The sequence below is a fragment of the Phalaenopsis equestris genome, unplaced genomic scaffold (assembly GCF_001263595.1).
Source record: "Phalaenopsis equestris unplaced genomic scaffold, ASM126359v1 Scaffold000191, whole genome shotgun sequence".
In the NCBI taxonomy this organism is placed as follows: domain Eukaryota; kingdom Viridiplantae; phylum Streptophyta; class Magnoliopsida; order Asparagales; family Orchidaceae; genus Phalaenopsis; species Phalaenopsis equestris.
In genome coordinates, this window is record NW_018164633.1 from 432393 (window position 1) to 452101 (window position 19709).

General features: G+C 32.9%; 2 protein-coding genes across 4 annotated transcripts in view; both read left to right on the forward strand.

Annotated features, from left to right (window-relative positions):
- Positions 1-17633, forward strand: LOC110022444 (OTU domain-containing protein 5-B). Of its 3 annotated transcripts, XM_020721393.1 has the most exons (10): positions 1-140; positions 275-1248; positions 4126-4287; positions 5156-5233; positions 15125-15203; positions 15328-15473; positions 16070-16135; positions 16637-16811; positions 17212-17448; positions 17496-17633. In XM_020721393.1, exons 2-9 carry the CDS (start codon positions 583-585, stop codon positions 17439-17441), a joined length of 1602 nt encoding a protein of 533 aa, XP_020577052.1. In that variant the 5' UTR covers positions 1-140; positions 275-582; the 3' UTR covers positions 17442-17448; positions 17496-17633. The 3 variants fall into 3 exon arrangements, with proteins under 3 accessions (XP_020577052.1, XP_020577051.1, XP_020577053.1); XM_020721392.1 differs by lacking the exon at positions 17496-17633 and having other exon boundaries at positions 17212-17489; XM_020721394.1 differs by lacking the exon at positions 17496-17633 and having other exon boundaries at positions 390-1248; positions 17212-17489.
- Positions 17634-18145: 512 nt separating this feature from the next.
- The window catches only part of LOC110022454 (momilactone A synthase-like), a 2730-nt gene continuing 1166 nt past the window's right edge, over positions 18146-19709 (forward strand). The window contains exons 1-2 of the mRNA XM_020721406.1: positions 18146-18178; positions 18528-18588. Coding sequence (XP_020577065.1) covers positions 18146-18178; positions 18528-18588 — 94 coding nt within the window. The remainder of the gene's footprint in view (positions 18179-18527; positions 18589-19709) is intronic.

The window sequence follows — 19709 nt, forward strand, 5'->3', positions numbered from 1 at the left end:
GAATTCCATTTTACTACCAGTGGAAAGCACCCGAGCATAATTCACTCTCGCCTTTTTAATATCCGTAAACCCTAGCGATTTCCTTGGATTCATCGTTCGATCAGTTCATCGGATCTTTGATTCTAAGCGGTACGCTCGAGGTAATCTTTCGTCGCTTCTTTGATTCTATAGATTTTTTTTTTTTTAGGGTTTGTGGACGATTCTTTGCACTTTTTTTTTATGGGGAATTTGGTTTTTATTTCGGTGGGATTTATGATTGTTGGGTTTTTGGTAGGGGATTAGTTATCGTATAGCTTGAGCTGGATTTGGGTTTAGGCAAGGGTTTCTTCTTGGTGCTCTGTGTCGAAGTTGAGGGTTTGGTTCTCATGAGAATTGTTAGGGGGATGCAGAAATCGGCCTGTGGGGAGGAGATCGTACAGGGTTGGAAGGAATTGTTCTGCAAAGGAATTGGGATCACCGCGCCCAAAGCTAGAACACGTGATAAACCTGTGGGCTTTGTTTGGGACCTCTGATTTGCGTGAACCGGGTACGAAAGTGGAGAAATAAATAAAGGACGGTGTGGTGGTGTTGCTGTAGAGCAGGATGACTCGTATCGTGGTGCAACGGGGCTCAGGGAGCTCTTCTACAAACCAAAATCGCCCGTCTTCGAGTTCAGTTCCACCACCTTCTGCGTCACAGTCTGCGTCAAGTGATAAGGAGGAACAGGAGAAGGAGCAGAATCAGGACACTCGTGGTCTGGATGACCATATACAGCATTGCGTTGGTATTGATGAGAAAGTCGCTAGTGGTAATGAGATTCCAACTGAAACTTCGCAGGGAAGTAGAGTCGATGTTACGAACATTGAAGAAGTTGAGAACAGAAAACCTTGTATTGAGGAAACTGTTGAGTCTGCTGTTCAAGTAAGGGGCTCAGGGGGGCTTCATTTAACTGAAAAGGTTGAAAGTGATGATTCTGTTATTGTGGGTGTTGGGCCCTCTCAATTGCTTATTGGTGGGTCTAATCCCCCTCCTCCTCCTGTCCCACCTCCAAAGCCATCATCACCAATTAGTGGCTTAAGAAGATCAGGGCTTAAGTTCTCTAATGCTGTGACTATTGGTTCTAGAAGACAAGCCGCACGTCCTGTGGTTTCTACATGGTCATCACCTTCAGGCTCTCTGCCTTCTTCTCCTAGATCATACGCAGATGGTGAAGGGTACAATAGTGCAGATGAACAGGGTCCTTGTTTTACCTCCCAATATAATGATGTGGTATGACATTTTATTTGGAATATTTTATCGATCAGCAGAAAATTTCTTTGAAGCTAAATCTTATTCTTCTTCTTAAATCGGCATAATCTGTGATCTTAACTGCATCACGTATCTTTTTCAGCTATGTTACCTTTCATCGACAATGTATAGCATGCTAATGCTATTTTTTACCCTGATTGTTAATTTTGGGTTTTTTTTATGCATGAACAATATCTGTTTCATGACATTTGTTTTGGGCCTCTAATTTTACGTGTATTTGTTTGAATGATTTTTAGGGGATGGACATTTATGGCCTACACATTGTCATACCCTATGGAAGCACTACCTTTTTTTTTCCTGTCAAAGTGATTTTGTTTTTGGACAGTTCTTTAAAAACAAGGATGTTCCACTGTTGCACATGGTTGAACACTAGAGCAACAATTTGAACACACATGATTTAGGATGCCATGTTGGTTGCATCATCTGAAGCCCCTTTTTATGGTTCTCTTAACTATTTTTGACTTTTATTATAATCATTTTAACATGGGATGGGAATGTATGGTTTGCAATTGGACATAACCTTAGGCTAGGCGCAATCTTTTTTTTTTTCCCTCAAGTGATCGTTTTTGCTATTCTTTACTATCTTACTCTGTTTCCTTTTCTTTTTCTTAAGGCTGGGTGGTGTGGGAAGCATTTGGTTGCAAATATTGGCAGTGTAAAATATATTAAATGCAGGAGAGGGGCTTGATCGGTTAAAAAATAAATGCAGAGTAATATATTAATATATTTGAATAAGTAAGGTTGTAGCTTGTTAACCCTGATCTTACTGATCAATTTGGATATAACTTTAGTATGGCTTATTTCGGAATTTTGCCTATTTGTGCAAATTTTAAATATGTTAAAAAGTGAAACTTCAACCCCCTGACTATCGCACCTAACATTATAGTCACTGTCATTATTGTGCTGTCAGTTGCCACCACCATTAGCCTTTGCTTGCAGCTACCATCATCAGTTGCTGCGGTATTTCAAGTATAGATTTTACTTGGCAAGGAATCAAAACAAAATATTAAACACATATTTTTTTATAAGACATCAAACACTGATAAATTATTTCAATGCATAGTTTTACTTTGTATTGTATTTTGAATATATCGAAATTTGAAATACTTGCAACCAAACATATCCTATAAGTTTTGTGCTTGTAAATGCTATTGTAAACTATTGTTTTCTTTTTTCATTTATATGCAACCATATATAGATATGTATACTAGTGCTGTTAAAAGTGTGCTTTAAAGCTCATTTTAGGAGCCAAGTGAAGAGATGCATTAGCCCTATGCATTGCATACCTATTAAGCGCAAGCTTACGAGAAGTTCTCATTTTGTGCCGTTCCACTGTGCTGTGTCATAGCTGTGCGCTCTTAGCCACTTTACAAAACAAATTTTTGGATATTTTATGATTTAGTTCAGCATTTGCTGCAATGGTTGGGCACTACCTTTGGCTTCATTGCTCCTTTATTTTATTTTATTTCCTTGAGAATATTTTTTGTGGCTTCAACTTAGCATCATTTGTCATTTTAGAAAGCCTCAATCTCTCACCCTCTAGTTGGTCCCTAAATCACATAGATATTGTTGATTTTTAACTATTATTTCATCACTTTATTATTTAATTCTATTATTTTTTTGCTTTTGTATGGCGAAAAATTATTGTTATTAAACATACAATTATATTTACTAAAAATTATTATCTAGTATGAATTATTTTTTCTAATTAAATGATTGTTGTATGCTCATAATACATGCATATATAATATATGAGTCATGGACATTATGTACTGCGCTTTATGCATTAATGAAAAAAGGCACCCTTACATACTCATTGTGCTCACTGTTTTGAAAAAACAGATGCCCATATGTGTGTATGTGTGCTTATGTCGTTGGGTGTTAATGTGACATGCTGATCACTTTTGCAAGGCATATTGGAATTTTATATTTAAAATCTGATGTATCACTTTTTTTAATGCCTATTTTTGTGCATCATAGCTTGAACATGTTTTTGGATATCCTTATCCACCGATTTTAGCCGATGCTGTTATGGCAAGTTTAAGCAAAATTTTGTTTTATTCTCAAAAGTTTCATATCCTCTTTCTTTTTGGTTTTTATTTGTGTGATTTCTGCCCCATTTTCTTTGAATAATGGAGTTGTTTAATTGGAGTTATGTAGCTTCACTCTAAACATATGTGCTCAATACTATATGTATTTTAAGACAAGTTACCATCAGCAATATTAATGCACCTTCACGTTTGTGATGATGTTTAAATCTGTAATGTAGAAGTCCTTCTAGTGTTCATTATAATGTGAGAGTTAAAAGTGCCTAATGGTCATTTTCTCATTATGCATATTCTAAGCAATCTTCATATGTTAATTCTACTGTTTGTTATCATCTATGATAAATCTTTACCATTTGTTTCATATGCTCAATATCTTACCTGAAATTTGAATTATTCATTATTTTAAGTTCACCGACTCATCGTAAATGTTAATAGGCATGGTATCATAAAAGGTTGTTGGAGAACAGAAATAATGAATTTCTATATATGCTTGGCTGAACTTTGGCCTTGATCTCAAGATTTCTTAAAAAACTTCCGTGATATAAAAGCATTTATTATAAATTGTGGTGTTATCACGGCGAATTTGAATGGTTTAGCTGTTTCTTAGACTAGAAATATCATGTGATTCTGTGAACTGTTTGTTTGAAAAAGCAACTTTATAATGTGCATCTCTTTTTATCCCATTTTTATTGTACTGCTGCTTGGTTTTTCTATTTCAAATTTATATTGAAGCGAATCATAGAAACTTTAATTGTTTTAAGTTGCAGAATATACATAATTCCCCTTGCAGGAAAGAGAGCGACTTTTTGAAATTGAAATCAGGCGGGTGAAGGGTTTTGATGTTAAGAAGATGGTGGAAGATGGTAATTGTTTATTTCGAGCAGTTGCTGACCAAGTTTATGGTGATCCTGAAGCTTATGATTTAGCCCGGCAGATGTGCATTGATTACATGGTATATGTTGACCTTTTTATTACTTTTTAATTCAAATGATCTGTCAGTTATTCTAAAAGCTTTTTCTGAAACTAGATCTTGCTTACACTTTAAGATAACTGCAAGAATTATTTTGACATGATTGCATGTTCATGTAGCTGCATTCTCTAAGTTGCAAGGTTACATTCTTCTATCACTCATACTTTTCGTTAAATATGTTCTAATGATGAATTTTGAGCTGTAGTCTCGGGAAAAACTCGCAGTCGGCGGGGTCGAGGTCGCCTTCTCAATTTTTAAAATGGAGTTGTTTAATGTTTACATACATGTTTATGTATTTTTTTAAGGAAGATTTACATAAATGACACTCAATTCTTATTTATTTACATTTCTAATACCTAAACTTCAATTTTTACATACATGTCAACTTACCCATGCATAAAAAGATGCATTTCACTTTTTAGAAGTCAAAATGGTTGTATTTTTGATGTGATATGAAAGATTTTGGTGTTATAAATGTAAACTTTACATGTTAGACGTGTTTATACATAGGGATTGGGTGGGATGTATGATCTTACCTTTTTCGTATATGTACTTTGAGATAGACTTGTAAAACTGTTTTATCTGGACAAGTCTGTATGATTGGTTTATTAGCTCCATGCTTATTGTTTTGTGGTGCATTTAGGATTTTTTTGGTATTTTGATGTATCTTTGTAGTCGGTTGCCAATGCAGAAGAAGAAACGATCTCATCGTCTAATTGGCCTGCTAACCATCTCACAGTGCTTGTTATGCTCTTTCTTTAGACATGGTGGCATAACTTAATACTAGTTTTGTGCTCTTTGTTTCTGTTGATCTTGAAAGATAGTGAGAATAATCTTTTTCTTACTGTAGGAAAGGGAAAGGGATCATTTCTCACAGTTCATAACTGAGGGCTTTACATCATATTGCAAGAGGAAAAGGCGGGATAAGGTCTATTTTCTTTTTCTGTTATTAATATTTGTTGTGGCTAAAAATTGATCATTTTGTTGTTTTTTGAGTAACTTGATGTTATTTTGAGCTTAAGGATTCATTTTGCTTCACCTTTTTTTGTTGACGTTTGATTATAGTTTACTGTGGCAATTTAGGAAGAAATAACAAATATAACTATATCATCATAAATGTTATTATATTCATGAAGTTGACTTGGTATGGTTCCTGCAATTTTCCTGGCGGTATTGCTCCCTAGAAAACGTGACAACCTGCATATCTTAATTAGTTTCTGACGTGTTGTAAAATTATGTTACCTTAGAGCTAGTCTTGTTTATTGATATAACCATAAATCTTAATTTTTCACTAGTGCCACTTATTTGAATGTATTTTTCATGGAATTTAATATGCCACAAGTTTCTTCATCCTTTACAATCCATTTATTTAATATGCCACAAATTTTAATTTTTCACTAGCTTGCGTGCATTAATCTAGACCAAAAAGGACCATCAGTCCATAGATCTAGTCTGTATGAAGAGGACTTCAAAAGATAAAGCTTGGGCGATGATCAATTGACTATGCATAGGGAAGAAGAGTTATCTGGATAAGTCCTTATATGAATAAATGAATTTATGAGGTGAGGCTTAGGGTATGATATTTAGAGAAATGCTATCTAGGATTTGAATTTTAGTTTTCTAATTCACATATTTTTTATGGGGATTAAAATATAATTAGTCAAAAATGTCAAAATTTTGCAATTATTCGAGAAGACGAAGAATATGTTGAAAATTGAAGTATGGGCTTATGATTGAAAATTGAAGTATGGGAATATATTGCATGGTAACAATTCCAATGACATGTATTATGTATGGGCTTATGATTTTATATAATCATAGAAATTGAAGTATTTCTATGAAATTTTAAAACAAAATGTGTAGTCAGGGTAGACTTTTGATTATGTTGAGATAAATGCTAGGAAATTATTATTAATAAAAATGGTTTTCCTTAGGTCATGCTAATAGAAAGGAGAATATTTAGCAAAATTGTAGAATTTTTAGCTTTTAAGAATAAAATTTAAAGAACATATAAATGTGAGAAAAAATTTAAAATAGATATTAAGTCTGTCCAAAATACTTTGTCCGGTTCAATATCAATTCCATTAAAGCTATGAAAATAACTCTAGATTTTTATGATTTTTTCGGGGTTTTTTGTTAGTTTCAAAATACATGAAAAATGCATTATAGTCTATGAAGCATAGATATTTAAATGCTTTTCTTATACATCTCATGCTTCAGTATGCGCATATAAGCTCTTTCATATGTCTGGCACTTTAAAGTGTGTTAAGTGGTATTTTGGAGCATGTTTGTGGCAGCTGTAGCTGTTTAAAAAAACTGTTGCGCAGTAGTTATTTTTGGTGAAGTTGTGTCTGTTTGATTAGTTCAGTTGTGCATCAACTGTGTTGCAATTGTTTATGAAAAAAGACGGTATTACCTTGTATACTTGTGTTGTTTGTAAGATAACAATTTCAGAATTAATAACTTATACATGAAAACAAATAATAAATTCAGAAATTCAAAAAAAAAAATATAACTTCAAATATTACATCTAAAAGTTATATCTCATTTAACAACGAGTAACAAAAGAACACAACAATCAAAATAAAAAATAAAAATACAAGAACAGAAAGTAATATTATTGTAATATTACTCTTAAAATCCAAACAATCAATTATACAGGAAAATTTTAACTCTATGCGCGATGACTATCTAAAGTAGACTCTGCGAACCAATTAATCCACTTAAAGAAGTTGCAGTCTACTTCTGATCTATTCCTTGTACACTTATAAAATTCTCTTTGATAATCACGTACTCTTTGTGATGTAAGTATGCAATATTGCAATCAGCTTATGCAGTACAAGTTTCTGGAAGCAGCAAAAGCCCTCAAGATTATATTTCTTAAAATGAGAAAATTCCAAACATAAAATTAGCTTCTTTTAATAGTACAATAATAAAGTTATAAGATAAATTAACTAATAAGAATAACAAAGGATACAACGATAAAGATTTATGAAAAAGTGAGATCTCAGAACAAATATAAATTAAGGAATAATCTATCATTATAAGAAGATTGAAGACCTAAAAAATGGGAAACTTGGTTGTCTTTAACCACGTAATACTAAACACGTACGTCGCAGATGCATAGTGTCACAGAGGCCCTCCAGAGGAACCCTTATAGTCGTATGTTTGAAAAAGAATGGGATCTTGGTTGCCTTAGACCGAACTCATACATGTCAAAAAGTATAGCAACATAAAAAAAACCTCCAAATAAAAAAACATGTAATTAAAAAAAAAAAACTTAAATCACACTCACAGTTGCCTTGGAGGCCATCTAAGTGGGATAAAATACAACATGCTAATAAAACAAAAAAAAATAACACAAGAAATTATTAAATGTTTCACGTAAATATCATCGAAGAGAGAGTCAACATGAAGAGATTAATCTTATGTCCTTATATAATAACGTACAATCATCACTTATTAACTAATTTATTTGTAATCTGCTCTCGCAACTGAATCATATCTCTAACACCTTTTTCATCCTGCGTGCAAGAGTTACATGTTTTAAAATCATTTGGTAATATTGACTCCCCCAAGCGATAGTCATATACTTGAGGAGGATCAGTTGATTGATTTTTGTTAGCAAAATTAAAATCAATGTCAAATGTTGTAGGATGCCTCACAAATATATTTTTTAAAATGTTCTGTCATTTTTCTTTGTTGAAAAACACGAGGGCCTACTTGCCATTTCAAATTCCTTTAAATGGAGATCACAACATATTTTCTTTGTATCTCTTTCCCACATTGCAGAAGCTCCACTTTTTCTTGTCTTGCCCGTTTAAATCTTTAATTTTGATGAGAGAGAAAAATAAGTGACAATATATAAGCATGTACAGAAGAAGTTTATGTGAAGGAGCAGGTGAAGCATACATAATATTTTTATTTCAATTCCCAACCTATTAGTTATCATATCGAACTCAATATGAGAGAGTTATACATGCCCATATGCTATATCAATTCATTTTATTGACTGACACGGACTACTTCTTACAAATGAGATAATGAGCTGATTTATTGCATATATTTTAACGGTCTACTAAACAAAAGATGCCATAAATGTATGTTGGAGTAAACTGTAGAAGAAGAATATGAGAGCTAAGCATCCAAATCGGATCCAAACATTATAAAATAAAATGATGTAGCATATATGTTGATTATTTCTCACACATTTGAAATGATATAGCATATGTATTAATTACTACCACACAAAGACCATATATTCAACTTGCATACACCGACCCCATATTCCTATAATGACTTAGCATTGTCTTATGAAAAAAGAGCAGGGCTAAAAGTTCATCCAACTTAGCATAAATCATCTCCACATATTCAATTAGCATACACCATCTCCACATATTCAATTCATCAAAGAAACTCCATTTGCATACATAGCACCTTTCTAACGAATTTACATTGCATGGCAAAACTTTTAGATTTATGCACATAACACTCAAATCTTTAGTACCACATCAAAATGAACAATATTACTACATAAGCTATAAAGTGCGATCATGTCAAATCAGTAAGATACGCACGAATACAAATACCATCTTATCTAAACTTTCATATTTATGCATATATTTGCCATGAATGTAAGCACATAGGAATTGTGTGCTATGTTTGTAAATTTTCTTAAACATTTAATATAATTTCATACAACATGCATACACCAACCCCACATATCCAACAATCTTACATGAACCCTGCTTAATCCAATCATCTAATAAGCCTATTTACATATGTTGCAAACAAAATCTAATAAATTTATGAAACTTCTCAGAAAAAAAAATTGAGCTTTATAAGCATGTAGAATTCATATCGGTAAAATTACATTAAAATGACTGCTACCATATAAGCAATATAGGTAAATCACTCCTCAAACGGAAAATATGCACAAATACAACTACACCAATCAATCTACATACTTCCATATTGATGTAAACACATAAGAACTGTGTGCTCGGTTTGTGTGTAAATCCCCATGTAACTTTCATATCGTAAATCCCCATGTAACTTTCATATCACAACTACCATCAATTCGCTAATACCACAAGTAGCATTTCTCAAAAATCAATTTGCTAAACATAAGAATCAAAATAAGAGAGATCGAAACCCCACAAAGACATCAAAATATGCACGAACACAACCACCATAATTTAGTACTCAAATGAATATATATTAAATCCTGACAAATTTCCAACAGATAGATTGAACCCCCACAAAGAACAACAATCTCCCCGTATCAAATCCCCATAGAAATGCAAACCACCCAATATACTATTGAAATGCATAGTTATCAAAATACCCACGAAAGAAACATTATCATCGTGCATAGACACTAAAATCCTACAGAGAAAACAACAACAAATTATGGGAGAGAGATCCAAACCGATGCCTCTTCCATGGCAGAAATCAAACCATGAACCAGCCCACAAAGTTTAGGGCAGAGATTAAAGGTACCTTTAGAGAGATCTGAGCAAAGAGGGGAGATATGAAGATTGAAAGTATCTTGATCGGGATCCCTCGCCTTTGCGCGCAAAGAAGCAAGCTCGAGTAGGGCGGAGTGGATAGAGGGCTCTTGAGTAATAGCCAACATAAAAACGTGGAACACATGCTGTGGAAAGTGGCGTGAAACCAATATTACGACGTGCCGCCTCATTTTGAACGCAGGCAAAACACCTTTTTCAAATGGCAAAAAATGAGGCGGCTGACCGTGCCGCTTTCTCGCAGCTCCGCTAAACAGGCAGTTAGTCTCGAACTTGGGTCGAAGAAAGGCTGTGCATGACCAACATAGCGTGTTTAGTTTGTGCCCATTTTTTTTTGCTGTAAGCTTCTCTCATGAGCATTTTATTCGTAGTTGTAGCATAGCATCTTTTTCTATCAATCACTCCTTTGATCTCACTATTGTCTGGTTATTTCTCACATAAGCCGGTACGGTTGCCTTTCTTCTTGTATTACTAGTATTGCTCTCAGTCATCATATTCGCTCAATTTTTAATCATGCTATGTATTCCTCTTATATTTTTTTGTTCTAATAAGGCATTTATCTTGTCCGTGTTATTAAATTTGTCGCTTGCCATAGTTATTGTAACCTTTCACATGTTTCTCAAATCAGCTAAGGTTAGTTATTCCTTGCAATTGGTGCAATTTTTAGTTCCTACTATTGATTTCTGCACGATTTCTGCAAATGCCTTTAGTTTGCTCTTATTACTCTAATTAGGTATTAGAGTTAAATGCTAATGGCTCTAAGCCTTTAACTTTCCCTTTTAACCTTAATTTTAAATTTATGGTTTTTTTTTTAATTTTTGTTCTTTTAATGTTGTTTAATTATTATATTTTAGGATTTTATTGTGTTATTATAGGTTTCATAAAAAATCCGTGCTAATTTTTAATAACAAGATTTTATGATGTTGTTTGTTTATTTTTAGAACGATATTGGCCACTCTTTTTAGGATTTTTTATAGCTTATAAACAATGTTGATTTTAGCTTATGTAATGATTGGCGAATGCTAATTTTGGTGTGTTATTGACAACTGAAAGTAGTAGACATTATAAAATTTTGAAATTTAATTTAAATTAACAATAATAGTTTTTCATATCTTGTTATTATGTTTTTTGTGCTAGTATATGATGTTATACTTTATTATGCAGTGCTTTTGATAGATTTTACTAGTATCAGGTGTCATAATTACATTTTTTATATTTATAATATATAATAAAATAAAATTTAATCCATGGCATGTTTTGTCTATTTTTTTATAATTATGTTGGGAGGTTTGTGTTGAAATGAGTCTCTCATCATCAATCAAATAATGAAATCAGTGGCTATCCTAGAAAAATTAGTGGCAATTGAAATGAGTCTCCCAATGATAGAACCTGCCAAAGTAGTGGCTGTACAAAAGCAAGGAGCTGAACGTGTTGAACGTAGGCTTTGAAACCATTGAACCAAACCAATCAATGAATCGAAACAATTACGAACATGTTCCATTCTTATAGGCACCACCATAATACTCTTTTACATAAAAAATAAATAATAAAATAGAAAATATGATAACTAAGACAACATCCAAACTCAAAATGTCAATGTTCTTATCCCGATGCTTATATATTGCATGTACAATGAGTATAAACCTTCATATTTGCATCATATTGAGTTAGATCATCACACATAATCTCAGTCACTGCATTTTGGGAATTAATATGTTGTTTGCTTAGATGTAAATTAGAACTGAGAATAATCATCTCGTATATGCCCGTTTACCATCCTCATGTGATGTAAAGTTTATAAAACCCCATTACCATTGATGTTGTATTTATTTGAGTGTTTGACGGTAAAGATATCATTGAAATTTAAATTAATTGTGTCAAATGAGAATGCTAATGATGTGTGATAGAATTAGGAAAAATAATTTAGAGTCTGATTTTATGGTAGAATAGTTTGAGTTATATTGGTTGAAGATAATTGAAGATGGACTAATTTAATCCAAAATTGGGGTATAGAAAACTTTGGAATTAGTAGAAAAAATTTAGGGCACATTATTAGGACTTGAGGGTTAACTTGAAGGATAATGGAGTTTTCTTAATTCTTGACTTGCATCATGATTATATTCACTGTTACCAACAAAACAACGAGGAAGATCATTTTTCCTTTCTTGTACTTGAGGTGATCGATGATTGCTCAATATATAGAACATGAATTTGGAAACAAGATGCTGTTAATTCTTGCTAGTTTGGCAAACGAGCAGATATGGGGAGAGAGGGGGATACCAATGATTACTTATAACAAAAAAAAAAGAAAAAAGAAAAAACTGATTGTGGAAGTCTGATTTTTGTTTGAACGTGCAGTAATAAGGCCTCCAATTTGTAGAATCATGGGAGCCAATTAATATCTATCTATAATACATCAGTTTTGGAAACCTTATCATAAATTTATTCTATTCAAATTATAGTTCTACCCCAAAAAATAATATTTTTTTTTTATTTTCTTCTGAGAAGATGGCCAGACAATGTAAGATGAGGGTTGTTTTGTTGAGTGAATTTGATTGAGTTGAGCTTGAGACTTGAACTTGAGTGTGAGCCACAATTTAATACATCGTTAAGCTTTATTAAGAGTTGAATTGACTTGACTACATCCCCAAATGCAAAGCATCTCACATTTCTTAATGTCTACTTCGGAGACCTTCTGGTTTCGGGATGCTTGCAGATTTCATGGGATTTGTATATAAAATAGTAAAAGCCTTGCAGCTTGATGGATGAAGGATTGCAGATTTGTATAGCATTTGTGGGGAGCCTTGGCAAATCATCATCTGGCAAGTTTGTTATGATTGGTTGGATTTTTACACCATATGGGTGGGGTCCTTTCAAGGGCAATTTTTTATAAGTAAAAATAGGTTGAGGAATTTTTTTAAATAAATATAAGTTTTTTTTTTTTTTTTTTTTTTTTTTTTTACAAACTAAAATTAATGTTTTTTAATAAAAAATTTAAGTTGGATGCAATGTTTAAAATTACACAGTTAGGTATTAAGGTGTTTCACTGTGTTTTTAGTTCGTGAGAAGATGCATAAATCTTAAGGCGTTTTGAGACGCAAGTTTCATAAGAAAATGATGTAGAGTCAAAACGAATGTTAGTATTAATATATTAATACATATCTTAAAAATATACTAAAGAAAAAAATGTATTAACATATTTACATAGCATTAAATAATAAATGACAATTTACGTTAGTTGTAAAATATCACATAACAAGTTATGTATAGTAGATGTGTAATGCAGAGTAACATCAAATTTTTCATAGAAGTAACACAATATATCAAAGCAAAGTAAGACAACACTAAGTTTTGCATAATAAATTTCTCTCTTACCGCTATCGTCCAAATTCCAATATAGCAACATCCATAGATTAAAAAAAAAGAAATTATAACAATTAATCAAAATTCCTTAGCTCTCTACTCCTATCACTCATGGGATTTGTTAACTTGATTATGCAGTGCTTTTGTATTACTAGTATCAGGTGTCATAATTACATTATTTTTATAATATACAATAAAATAAAAATTCATCCATGGCATGTTTTGTCTATTTTTTATATTTGTTGGGTTTGTGTTGAAATGTGTCTCTCATCATCAATCAAATAATGGAAACAGTTGCTATCAATAATTGCTGGCATTTGCAACAGTAACCCAATGATAGAACCTGCTAAGTAGTGGCTGTACAAAAGCAAGGAGCTAAACGTGTTGAACATAGGCTTTGAAAGTATTGAACCAAACCAATCAATGAATTAAAACAATAACGAACATGTTCCATTTTTATAGGCACCACCATAATACTCTTTTACATAAAAAAATAAATAAGAAAATAGAAAATATGATAACTTAGACAACATCCAAACTCAAAATATTAATGTTCTTATCCCGATGCTTATATATTGCATGTACAATGAGTATAAACCTTCATATTTGCATCATATTGAGTTAGATTATTCACAAATATTCTTAAGTCACTGCATTTTGGGAATTAATATGTTGTTTGCTTGGATGTAAATTAGAACTTTGAATAATCATCTCGTATATGCCCTTTTACCATCCTCATGTGATATAAAGTTTATAAATGCCCTCCATTACTATTTATGTTGTATATATTTGAGTGTTTGACAGTAAAGATATCATTGATATTTAAATTATCAGCGTCAGATGAGAATACTAAGAATGTGTGATAGGAAAAATAATTTAGAGTCGGATTTTATGTTAGAATAGTTTGAGTTATATTGGTTGAAGATAATTGAAGATAGACTTATTTAATCCAAAATTGGGGTATAGAAAACTTTGGAATTAGTAGAAAATATTAGGGCACATTATTAGGACTTTAAAGGTTAACTCAAAGGATAATGGAGTTTTCGTAATTCTTGACTTGCATCATGAATATATGCACTGTTAACCAAGAAAGCAACGAGGAAGATCATTTTCCCTTGTACTTGAGATGATCGATGATTGCTCAATATATAGAAATTGAATTGGGAAACAAGAAGCTGTTAATCCTTGCTACTTTGGCAAACGAGCAAATATGGGGAGAGAGGGATGCCAATGATTCTTTCAAAAAAAAAAAAAAAAAAAAAAAAATTTTTTTTTGCAAAAAAAACGTACAATAACAAGGCCTCCAATTTGTAGAATAATGGGTGCCAATTAATATCTATCTATAATACATCAGTTTAGAAACCTTATCGTAAATTTATTCTATTCAAAGTATAGTTCTATCCCATAAGATAACATTTTTTTTTTAATTTTCTTCTTAAAAGATGACCAGAAGATGTAAGATGAGGGGTGTTTTGTCGAGTGAATTTGATTGAGTTGAGCTTGAGACTTGAACTTGTGTTTGAGCCTCAATTTAATACATAAAGTTAAGCTTTATTAAAGGTTAAATAGACTTGACTACATCCCTAAATGCAAAGCATCTCACATTTGTTCAATGTCTATTTCGGAGGCCTTGTGGTTTCGGGATGCTTGTAGATCTCATGGGATTTGTATATAAAATATGGTAAAAGCCTTGTGGTTTGGTGGATGAAGAATCGCAGTTTTGTATAGCATTTGCGGGGAACCATGGCAAATCATGTCTTATCTGTATGTAATTAAATTAGGAACTTAATTTATGAATGTAAAGATTTGCCAAGTTGCATAAAATCATTCTTTTTCAATTCGCTCTGTTGACAACCTGCTTCAATTACGAGTGTACTCAGTCAAATGCAGCCTTATTAAAGTAATTAAATGTCATTCCATTTTATCAGGTATATGGAAATAACTTGGAAATCCAGGCCTTTTCGGAGATGTACAATCGTCCTATCCACATTTATTGCTACAGTACAGGTGATAGTTTTATTTCCTTATCACTCATTTCATGAATTGCAATCCTACCTTTGTAAGATAGACTATTCATTTATTGATAAATAGGTATTATTATTATTTTTTAATTCTCATTTCCTCTCTTCAGAACCTATCAACATCTTCCATGGAAGCTATGGCACAGACACACCGCCAATCAGGTTAAGTTACCACCATGGAAATCATTACAATTCGCTTGTTGATCCCCGCAGATTGACTATTGGGGCTGGACTTGGATTTAGCTGCCTTCGGGAGGTGAGCCCTTGAGCATTTATCTGCATACAACATTTATGTATTTACATATTTGAAACCTAAACTTTCATATTTACATGCATAATACTGTAGTAGTCAATATCACATCAAAAGACCACAGCTGTTAACTTTTTTAAAATTGAAGTACACTTTTTTTATGCATAAATTCATGACACCAAAATATTATAAATATAAATATCAAACTTTAGGTGTTAGATATGCAAATACCAAATGAATTATGTTGTATGTATGTAATCTCCCATAATTTTTTTATTTAATTTTTTTTCAGTGATGTGAAATTGTTGTTCCTTGCATTTGGTCCGAGCCAGTGCGAAATTATTTCCTCCTTTTGATGGCTTGTCCTTTTTTTCTCTCGCTGCTTTGTCCTTGAGTATGTAATAATGTGAGTGTTATGCTAAAAAAAAAAAAAAAAGATAAGTTTTACCTTGTAAGAGAATTAACTTTACTAAACATCAACCTTAGTTCCATAATTATTAGAAAAATAAATATGGAGCAAAATAGTTGTTAAGGGTTCCTCCAGGTTTTTTTTCCTATATTGGTAATTCGCCTTTTAGTTGATTTGCATTGTTGTTCGTTAGGCGAATGTTGATAAGGACCGGGTGAAGGCTGCTATCAAGGCCCAACAAGACCAGCAGATTGACAATGTAAGTGCGAATAGTTTTCTCTACCTGCCATGCAGTATTTTCCTTTTTTTTTAATTAATATCATGCCATATTTTACTTGGTAATGCCATATGCATTTGAAGCTTATATATCCTATCCAAGTAAAATGTCAAAATTGGTCCCTGTTTATTTATATGTTACCATTTTAATCTCAGAGTCTATAGGAATGTTTATTTAATTAGCCTCCAGATCTTTTTAATGTGGGCTGAATAATCCTCCTTGTAAAGAGTTTGGGGATTTTTGCAGCACATTTTATAAAATTTTGGGGATTAAATTGAAGCTTTTGTAAGCATGGGACTAAAATGGTTACCCTCTTCCATTAGAGTGGAAAGGAATGTGCTCAAGTGTTCTTTTTCAGTTGGGTGAAGTGAAAAAAATATATTGAAATTCTTTTCATATTAATCCATCATCATTTAATCCATGGGGATCCTTGCAAAAGATAGTAATTCCTATAAAATTATAATGCTTTTATTCCACGGGCAGGCACTTCTAGCTGAGGGACGTTTTTACTCGGACGTGGAGCTAACAGAGAAAGAAATAGAGCGCATGGTCATGGAGGCCTCCCGAGCTGAATATCTCGGCCAAGACAAGTCCAGACAACTTCCTTCCTCACGAGAAACTTCCACATCTAGAGCCGAACCATCTTCCTCTACTACAAGTACGTTAGCATTTACCTAAAATTGAGGTTTTGTTGTTAGATATGCAAATACATAGGCTTCGAGTGTCATGCATGTTTAGGCTCTGTTTGGGGCAACCTATTTGCTCTGGCTGCTTTTTGAAAACGCTGCATCACCATTTGGAAATTGTGTTTGAGCAACTTATCCGAAAATGCAGTTGATTTCTTACACCAAACGCGGAAAGCGGGTCACACCCTGCGGTTCGCATTTCCAGATAAGCGTTTTATTTGGATAAACACAAGCTGACCCAAATGCACCTTGAATCTTGCAAGTATAATTTTTATATGAATATGATCATACACAATCTATCCATTTACACATGCAAACACAAAAAATATAGATTTTATGCATCAATAATTTTGTATGTTGGTATGGGGGCAGGAAATGCGCATCCGGGCAACAAAAGAGAGAAGGCGCCAGTTGAGTCCGGGCCAAGCAGCACGGTCGAAATAGTTCTATCAATGGGTTTCAGCTACATGCAGGTGATTGAAGGGTACAGCATATTTGGGGACGACGTTGATTCCTTGCTCTGCTACTTGTTAGAAATGGGAGGTGCAGTCTCTTCCCCACCTGGCGGAAGCAATCGCCTGAAAGGCAAAGCAGCTGAGTAACCAACCAACCACAAGTATTCCATCCCATGCCTTAATCATATATATATATATATATATATATATTGCTTACGACCAAATATAATTCTTGTTCCCTTTTTTTTCTTTTCCATGGGAGAGGGCGAAGGTAGCTGTACTTCTGCCGTCAACTCTCTTTGTTATACTTTGAAGGAGCTAAAATAATGGAGCCTTTTGTTCTTAGTTTTCTTAAGTGCATTATTTATATGGCATATATGCTTGAATGCGTAGTTCTTCTCTAGTGTGGCGGTTGCAAAGCATTTAAGATTACATTTGATAGGATTTGATGAATCCGGATGTAACATATCGTTACCGCGATGCAAGAGTTGTGTCTCGCTCCCAGTCGGATTTATTAAATTTGGATTTACTTCATAAAAATAACAATAACGGAAAAAGGGGAACAGAGACGGAACGCTAAGAAAAACTTGGATTTAATGGGGGATTTATTTTTTAATTAAGAAAAAAAACAATTATTATAATGACCATTTTTAGAAATTTATTTTTAGCATAGGTGGTTTAAGAAATATTTTTCCTCATAAAATGGCCAAAGAAAAAATTAAAATAAACTTGGCCGGTTAGAAAAAAAAATGATTTATTTTAAGATAATTAATTTTTTGTTGAGAAATTTGGGCAAAGAAAACAGGAATAAACATAAATTCAAAACACAGATTTAACGAGGTTCGATAAATATGACGGCGGTTTTTCTTCAATTCAAAAAAGAAGTACAAAATATATTCATAGGGTTACAAATAGGGTATATATATGACTCTAAAGTATAATGTATAATTATAAAATTATCCTTATATTGTATCGCGGGGCGTTGCCCCCTCATGCCTCAACCCACGTAACGGAACTCCCCTAATTGGATATATTTTTTCGCTCCGCTCCACTAACTTGCTCCGTTCCACTCTAACATTTGTCCCTTATATACCGTATATGAGCCATACTAAACACTTTTTATATATTATATTAATAACAGATAAACTTAAAAATATTAAAATTATATTGATTAACAGGGTGCACTAACTAATTCCATTTGCAATTGCATGACTTTGAGTTTGGCGTTGAAAGGATGAAACTACCGACGCCATTCTGCATGTGACGACATGTGCGGTTCCACTTCGGCTGCCTGGTAAGTTTCTCTGTACTTATTAAATAACAATTACATAACATTAAGCATTATATATATATATATATACACACCACATGCATCATGTTTTAACTAATATTTCAACAACTTCATTTTAAACAATTAGAATTATATATTAAAAGATCATTATCCATTAATATGAAAGAAACACGGCACCTAATTTTTTATTTTATTACTAACATATAGGATGGTGGAGCTGGTGATCCATGAATTATATCATGCATTCAAACTATAAGTTATAGATATTTAAAAAAAAAAAAAAAAGTTAAAGAATCTCGGAGGGCAAAAGTCAGAACTTACATGTTTTTAAGAGAAAATATTACGTCCGTCATTTTCAGATGTTCGAACGAGTGTGGATGAAATCATCCTCGGAACATACAGTATCCAAATGTATTGATATTGACATGTATATCACAAAATTTTTTAGTATTATTTTTTAAGACCTAAAATACATATTCTTATACATAAATTTATAAAAACAAAGTGTTATGAGTGTAAACATCAAAATTTAGGTGTTACATGTGTAAATACAAAAAAGACTGCGTGCCGTTTAGATAAATTTCTATAAAATACATCTTTTCTTATTGCATGTGCATTGAAACCAATGATGCAATTAAATTTATCGATATATCCGAAAAGTTCTTAAATGGATGAGATTAATTAAAGACATACGGATTTCTATTATTAATTCATCAGATCCGAAAATTTACGGGTTCGTGCATGTGAACATTTATGAGCTGGTGCGATCCACACCATCGTCTACCGGTCTATACTACAGACCTAATATGTTTTCGTACACATAAATGACGACATGAATCATACCACATCAAACATGTTATATAATACGATATAATCCACATCATCGTACGTCGGTCATCTCCTATAAAAATGGCTCCTTTCCTCTTCCCTTGCACATCAACATCTGAAACACAAACCAATTCATCCAACATGTATGCTCTAGAGAAGAAGTAAGAATTCCTTCACTAGTCTCTAGTTTCTCAATTAACTTTATCTTAATCAATGGCTGATAATTAAGTTTTTATAAGAAAGGCTGGTGGGGAAGGTGGCGGTGATCACCGGCGGCGCAAACGGGCTTGGGGCCC